General features: G+C 45.1%; 1 protein-coding gene across 1 annotated transcript; it reads left to right on the top strand.

Moving 5' to 3' along the window:
• Positions 1-6,498: 6,498 nt before the first annotated feature.
• Positions 6,499-7,536, top strand: LOC130039261 (melanoma-associated antigen B4-like). The gene has a single exon (XM_056131108.1). The coding sequence runs from the start codon at positions 6,499-6,501 to the stop codon at positions 7,534-7,536; it is 1,038 nt and encodes a 345-aa protein (XP_055987083.1).
• The last annotated feature ends 753 nt before the right edge of the window (positions 7,537-8,289 follow it).

Below are 8,289 nucleotides of genomic sequence, written 5' to 3'. Positions count from 1 at the left end.
CATACTTAATTTGAGGTATGTGAGAACACAATGATAAGACCATCCTCAGGAAGACACATTCTTTTAATATATGAGTTGTGAGATTGGGGGGGGGGCACACCCATCAGTGATCAATGGTAAGCCATACTACGTGTTCCACAGACTATTCATTTGGGGATGAACTCAGGCTCTAATATGCAAAGCAAGAGCTCCCCCCCTTTTTTGTTTTTTCTTCTTCTTATATTCATTTATTGAATCACTATAGGAAAAGTTACAGAGCTTTCAGGTCTAAGTCTTGGTCATACAATGATCAAACACCTTTCCCTTCAACAGTATTCATTTTCCACCACCAAGAACCCCAATATACCCGCCTCCCACCCCTCTGAATACCTGTGAGGCAGATGATTTCTACTTCTCTATATTGATTGCATTCATCATTGCTTACAATACCCCCGCTTCCCAACAATCAGAATTGCTGAAAATGCATTGTGAAATACTTTGTTTTCTATAGCTGGTTATGAGAATCATATAATGATTTTGGATTTCTGCAAAGAGCCAGATAATTACGAGATTGGTTTCTGTAGGTCTGGTGTTATGGCTGTGCCTGAGAGCCACTCCTGGGGGGCAACTCGTGATCTTGGTAGGGCGTGAAGGAGGAGCCGGTACCGCCCTCTTCCCATGAGACTGCAGTCACCGCCAGCTCATATCTGGCTTTCCTATAACCTCTGAGGCAGCAGCCACCTTGCTGCTAGAGGAAAGAGGAATGGTGGAAGGGAGCAACACCCTTTCCCTCCTGGGGAGGCATGGTGCTGTAGTTTAAACGCATGGTCCATTCACTTTTTTGCCACAAGCTGCCGGGCTCTGGACTAAGTCCTTTTGCCTCTGGAGCCATGGCAATGCCGGAGAACTGCTTGCAGGGGGCAACTCGTGACCTTGGTAGGGCGTGAAGGATGAGCCACTACCGTCCCCCTTCCCATGAGACTGCAGTTGCCCCATCACTGCTGGCTCATACCTTGCTTTCCAATAAGCTCTGAGGCGGCGGCCACCTTGCTGCCAGGTGTAAAAGGTGGAAGGGAGCAACACCCTTTCCCTCTTGGGGAAGCATGGCGCCGAAGTTTAACACATGGTGCATTCACTTTTCTGGCAAAAGCTGCCGGGGCAAGAGTTCCATTTGAGCAACGTGGCTTGCCTTCTCTTCAGATGTAAAGAAACCCAAAATGGAAAAAGCTTGACTGATCCAGACAAAAAGTTTCAGAAAGACTGAATCAGGGTGAGATGACACATCAGGCTGAGGAGTTTGCTTTGCTTCAAACTAACCTGGGCCTAATTTCTGTCACTATGTATGGTGCCCTAAGCCCTAACAGAAGTGTTCTCTGGGCACATTTGGACTTGGTCGAAAAAACAAATTAAAATAATTAAAACACTGGCTTTGGTCTTCAACCCATGTGAGACTAAGTGAAGAAGAAATGGATATGGCTCATCCTGATTTCAATATGGAGTACCACAAGGAGTGATTCTATTAAAGTAATATCCAGATCACAAGAGAATGGAGCTCTCCTTGAGAAAGCCAGATCAAATATTAATGTGAACATCTGAACACAGTGAGGGACACAATTAAGTATCCTGAATCTCTAGAGATAGGCTAAAAGACAAATGCACATGCTAAGAGTCAGGCTACCTACACAAGCACTATAGTCCCTGAATCCCTCCATCCCACCCTATCATTACCATCACAGGGAGTGAGTCCTGATCAAAATCTTGTTAGCAGTTCTTGAGTTCTGCTGGGTGTTGCCAAAAAGTTAATTAAATAGGTATGTAAACTCCCCAATACCAGCATCACAAATTTTTTTTAATTTATTTATTGAATCAATGTGGGAAAAGTTACAAAGCTTCCATGTTTAAGTCTCGGTCTTGCAATCATCAAACAAATTTCCCTTCACCAGTACTTCTTTTTCACTACCAAGAACCCCAATATACCCCCTCGCACCCCTCCCAATGCCTGTAAGGCAGATGACTTCTAGTTAACACTCTATTTTGATTAGATTCATTGTTTTGACAGAAGATGCACCATTATTATTTAGAGTTTACACCCCCAAATCAGACCTGCTAAAAAGGCATTGTGAAATAATTTGCTTTCTACAGCTGCTTATAAGAACCAAATGATATTGCAAGGCCGTGATAGTGGCCGCACGATTTTGGATTTCTGATATTTTACTTATTAAGCCTGGAAGTAGTTCAGTCGAGAGTCAGATAAATATAAGATTTGTTTCTGTCGCTCTGGAGCCATGGCCATGCCGGGGGCAACCCATGACCTCGGTAGTGTGTGAAGGATGAGCCGGGAACGCCCACCTTCCCATGAGGTTTCAGTTGCCCCATCACCACCAGCTCACACCTGCTTTGCAAAAAGCTCCGAGGCGGCTGCCATCTTGCTGTCCAGGGAGGGAAATGTGGAAGGGAGCAATACCCTTTTTCTCTCCCGGGCAGGCCTGGTGCCATGCATTAATGCATAGTCCATTCGCTTTTCTGCCGCAAGTTGCCAGACTCTGCATTAAGTCCTTGTGCTTCTGGAGCCATGGCCATGCCGAAGAGCCGCTCGTGGGGGGCAACCCGTGACATCGGTAGGGCATGAACAGCATCACAAATTCTTAAATTAATCTCAAGGAAGAGGAACATCAGATGCACATCAGCATTGTTTGCAGGTTACCTCTGGCTCTGTACTTAGAAATTATTTCTGGCAGTATTCAAGATACCTTATGGGATGCCACTGATCTAGTCAGGTAGGATGTGTGCAAGGACAATATACTCACTTTACAAATGCTCTAGGACATAAGCCCCATATTTTTAAGTTCTGCCAGCCTTAAGTTGTCCAGTACAGAATCACAGGTAAGACACCTACCCTCTTTCTCAATGAAGTTCTCCAAAGTTTCTAATGGAGGTGAATATCACATTAAATTGGCTAAAGTGATCCCAGATATGGAGAGAAAAACTGAGGTCTTAACAGAAGAAAGGTAAGGTAAGAAGACCTGAATAATTCTTTTTAAATTGGTTTTTTAGCCGAACCCGAAGGTGCTTGTGGTTTAGTCGTGGCTCACAAGTGATCACCACTGGGCATGGTAAGGGAACATAGGACAGCAATAGATCCAACCAAAGTCAGTCTCATGCAAAGCAAATGCCCTACCCAAAAGACTATTGCTCCAGCCCCAGAACACAGGATATTATGAGACTCTGCATCAGAAAAACTTTAGAACACATAGGCACAGAGGGAGGTATAAGAAGTACTTTCACTGATAGCACTTCTCTTGGAGCACTTAGGTGGGCTCCAAGAAAATCCCTTAATCTAAAGGAGGCAGTTCTATTCCTCTGGGTAAGGAGTACTGCTTTAGCTAAATTCTCCCGGTCCACCTTGATCGTTTTTGTTACTTTTGAAGCTACCCAGTGGTTCTCAGGGAACACTGACGACATGCTCAAGGGATTAAACCGGCAAGCTGGGTGCAAAGCAAATACCCCAAATGCTGCTCCTTTGCCCAGACTTCAGATGAAGGAACTGCTTCACAAGGGAAGGGCTTCCTTGATGCCTGCTTCTGCACTCAGGTTCAAGAAGGAGAGATGAGGCATTGCCTACCACCAATACTCGGAATGGGGAATGCCTTTTGTTGGAACCAACTCGATTAGGTTGGCAGAGACAGTCCGAGCTGCCTAGATGCTGAGAAACAGCAAAGACAAGAACCACGCGAGATTTCGGGAAACACCAGCTGTGTAGCAACAAGCTCCCCGAGAGCCCCGCCCAGAGCCCCTGCGTAGAGTAGAGCGCCCCCACGCAGCAGCGCAGCGCAGGCGGATGTGGCTGCCCCAACTTCCGCTTCCGTTCACGTTCTCGTCCTCAATCATTTAAGCCGGAAGTCTCCGAGGACATCGGGCTCTCGCCGGAGTTTCTCCAGGAAAGGCGGGTTTCGAGGACTGGTCCGGATTCCAGGTAAAGATTCTGAGAAAGGGGAAAAAACACGGCCTCCTTAAGAAAGGCGAACTTTGAAGTAACACCCCAGCGCTCCTCTTGGGAGGCGCCAGTAGACAGTTTGCGGGATTGTGGAAAGAGTGAAAGGAAAAGTGTCCAAAGCTGTTCGATTGCATCGTGGCTTTATGTCGGAATGCTTGCGCCGCTTCTGAGAGTAGCAGATTCAACTAAGACAAGCTCTACACGCATATAATAATAAGTAACACAAGTAAAATTTCATAATGTTTGACTCTGTGTGAGTACCGCCCTTTAACATCCGAAGAGACCTGGGTCGGGAGCTAAACGGCAGCCATGATGAAAGGAGGCGCAATCCGCGCAGCATTCGGTACATTCGGGTCTAACGGGCTGCACGCAAGGGAAACCAAAACGTCACTTCTTTTCTATCCATTAAGACTTGAGAGCCTTGGCTCACAATTCTCAGGCTCTTTAAAGCATCTTGTGCCAAACTGAAGGCTTGAGAAAGGCAGGCCCTGGCTGTGCCGAACTGGTCAGCAGGCAGTGATTTCTTTACACTTTTAATTTCTCGCCACGCCATTTCCCGGAGGGCAGGGTCTTGTTCAATGGGAGTAAGTGCAGTGATTTAGATGAACCTAGTCACAGAACTCAAGGTTGTCACACTGGGGCCAAAGTGATAGTACTGAGTGGTAGGGAGCTTGCCAGCATGCTGATGGAGCCGTTCCATGCAAGTAACCATATATGGTTTCCCGAGCCCCGCCAGGACTGATCCTTGAGCTCAGAATCAGGGTCAACGCTTAGGACAGTTGGTGTCATCGAAAGAACAACAACAACAACAAAAAAAAAACCTAAAAAATGATTGTTCAGCAGAATATGTGGGCTCCCTATGAAAAAAACAATTCCCACAGAGCCTCTGGCTATATTCTTATTCCTGGTAGCTGAAGAATTTTGACATTAATTTCACTCATTTCCTCCCACAATTTCTAAATAAATGTGGAATTTGGGCAGATAGGGAGAAGTAGGTTCCTCTATTCAGTAGACAGTGAGGAGTGGTTAGACAGTATATTATGGTGTGATTGGCTATTTAATCTCAGATCATTAGTGACCACAAAAATTCATTTGTTAGCCTTGGATACATACTAAGGATAGATGTCAGGCAGCAGTGCCCTTCAGGTCAATTCAGAACTAAAGATAGCAAACCTTTAGTCTTGAAGGTTAAGCCACACAGTTTAAGGGCATAGTGCCAAGTCTTAGAGCTCCCAGAAGAAGCAGCATGTAGGAGGGCACAATAGTACAGTAAATCCCAGATTAAAAGAACCCTAATAAACCTTTATCTCTTGGTGTCCCCTGGCAGAGACATGGACTTTACCTTCTTCTCTGAGTTCCAGGGAAATCAGAGATGTCAGCATCAGAGTAGAGGGGTTTGTGCCAGGTGTGTCCAGAACTGACAGCAGTTCTGAATGTGACCTGACCCAAATCCAAATGCTCAGCACAAGGTTCCTAATAACAGCACCTGCTGTCCCCAGAGTACATACAAGGAAGGGCCGGTGGGATTCAGAACCCTTGAAGAAATCTGTGGTTTCTCAATGGGATTCTTTTTTTCCAGTTTCTTATTTTATCCTTCTTTTTTTTAAAGATTATTTTCATTGAATCACTGAAATAGGCCTTTACAAAGCTGTTCTTGATTTGTATGTTTTCCAGCACCAGTGTACCTGGGTTGGCAGGATTCAAGGCAAGATCCCTAAACACTGTACTGCCGCACTGGCCCCTGAGTGACATCCTTAAATCCTATTATTGACAAGGTTCATTTTACTTACTCCACTCACTCCCATAAAGCAACACTCTCCTCTCTGTGAAACAGCGTGGTGAGAAAATCAAGGGGAATTAAAACAAAGCCCACCAGTTTGGCACAGCTAACCTTTCTCAACTCTCCAATTAGGTACAAGATGCTTTTGGTGAGCTTGAGAATTGTGGGCCAAGGCCTTAATACAGCAACCATCCTGTATAAGAGTGTGATGACAAGTCATAGAGCAGCCAAGGGAGAAGCTTGAAGGAGGGAACAAGAGTACTGTGAATTCCAGATAGAAAAAAACCTATTGAACTTCCAGCTCCGGGCGTCCCTTGGCAGAGATGTGGCCTTCTCCTGCTTATCTGAGTCTCAGGAAACTGTGCGATGTCAGAATTTGAGAATAGAGGAGGTGCCAGGCTGAGTCGAGAAATGACAACTGGGCTGAAAGTGACCTGACCTGAATCCCAATGCTGAGTGCAAGGCTCCTTATACCAGCCCCTGCTGTTTCCTGAGTACATACCAGGCATGGCTGTTGGGATTCAGAACCCTTACCGACTTCTCTGGGTTTTCTAGGGCATTCTTAAGGGGTGGGCCAAAAATAGGAAGCAGCCCTGTGGCTTTGAGAGCACCACCCTCAAGGAAACCTGCAGAAGTTGCTTTCCATGCCAAGGGGATTCTCTGACGTGTTCACAATCTATCATTCTCTTTCCCCCAGGGTCCACATCACCTAGAGCATACTCCTGCAATCTTAGACCAAAGCATCATGCCTCGTGGTCAGAAAAGTAAACGCCGTGCCCGCGAGAAACGCCAACAGGCCCAGGGTGAGAGCCAGAGTCTTCAAGATGCAGCAGCCACTGCAGCAGAGGAGACGGGGTCTCCAACTCCAGCCTCTCCTGATTCTAGTTGTACACCCCTGAGCCCCTCTGCTTCCAGCACTGGCCAGGGGCTTCAGAAAGCTACGCCCACAACCAGTGGTGCTTCTGGTGTTTCACGCAAAAAATCTGATGTGGGTGCCAACGGCCAAGATGAGTGTAAACCAAGCACATCCACGGCTGGAGCCTCCGATGTGAAGCCCGATCTCGATCCTGTAAGTAGACGGGTAGGGTTGCTGGTGGAGCTGATGCTGTACAAGTATAAAATGAAGGAGCCCGTCACCAAAGCTGAGATGCTGAAGCTTGTCAATAAAAGATTTTGGGATCGGTTTTCAGAGATCTTCAAGATGGCCACTGATCGCCTGGAGCTTATTTTTGGCATTCAATTAAAAAAAATTAAGCCCAGTGGTCACTCATATACTTTTATTCATAATGTAGGTGTTGCCAGTGATGGGAATTCCGATGGTGACTTGGGAAGCCCTAATAAAGGGCTTCTGATGCCTCTCCTTGGTGTGATCTACTTGAATGGCAACCGTGCATCTGAAGAGCAGATATGGAAATTCCTGAGTATTTTAGGAGTCTATGATGGTGAGAAGCACTTCATCTTTGGGGATCCCAGGAAGGTCATTACCCAAGATTTTGTGAAGGAGAAGTACCTGGTATATCGCCAAATAGCCTACAGTGATCCTCCTCGCTATGAGTTCCTGTGGGGTCCTAGAGCCCAATCTGAAACCAACAAGGCAAAGGTTCTAGAGTTTCTGGATAAAATCAATACTGTTGTCCCAACTGATAATACACCACATAGTTTAGAAAAGTCTGTGAGGTCTGAGGCAACAGGATATCCAACCCGTGTTGAGGTGGGAGATACTACTGCTGCCAGTACAAATCCACAACCGAAGGCTACATCCAGCCATGACTCTCATCCCTAAATAGGTCTGAGACAGATTATTTCCTGTGTGGTAAAAAAGCCTGTAACCAGTTTTCCTGATAATGCATGTATCTTTATTGGCTTATTGTTTTTTTTTCTGTTCGAAGTCCCCTTTTAAAGTTTTTCAAGTTGTATTATTTAATACAAATTGTTTAATCGCTATGTGTAGATTTATCAACAATATTAGTGACTTTTTATCTAGGAGTAAAGTTGTGTTTTGAATTACAATTGTTAATTGTTGAAATCAGTTTTATATTTCAGAGTAAGAATTTTGGTACTAGACTAGAAACGTCTTTGGGTACATGAAAAAAACTTCATGTTACAGTAATCGTAATCTGAAGTCAGAGCACAAAATATAAAAGTATTTAAGTTACTGGCTTACCTCATTGTATTTAGTGATTGTTCTATAGTGTGAAGCATGGAAGTAAACTTTTTATTAACTTAATGTGATAATATACACAAATATCACCTGAGACATACTCTAATAGAGTTGTGCTCAATTCGAATACAACAAAGACAAAATAAAAGTAAACAAATTCTCAAAAAATCATACTGTCTTTGCTCAAGTTTTTCAAGAATGTAGCACTGTAGCACTGCCCCTCCCCCCCCCCCCCGTTCATCAATTTGCTTGAGCGGACACCAGTAAAGTCTCCATTGTGAGACTTGTTACTGTTTTTGGTATATCGAATATGCCACGGGGAGCTTGCCAGGCTCTGCTGTGCGGGCAGGATACTCTTGGTAGCTTTCCAGGCCC

Source organism: Sorex fumeus, unplaced genomic scaffold (assembly GCF_029834395.1).
Source record: "Sorex fumeus unplaced genomic scaffold, SorFum_2.1 ptg000086l, whole genome shotgun sequence".
In the NCBI taxonomy this organism is placed as follows: Eukaryota; Metazoa; Chordata; class Mammalia; order Eulipotyphla; family Soricidae; genus Sorex; species Sorex fumeus.
Note: the sequence above shows the minus strand (reverse complement) of the source record. Positions and strands in the feature narration are given on the sequence as shown.

Coding starts and splice junctions, on each gene's coding strand:
- LOC130039261 (XM_056131108.1), top strand. CDS start 6,499: ATGCCTCGTGGTCAGAAAAGTAAACGCCGTGCCCGCGAGAAACGCCAA.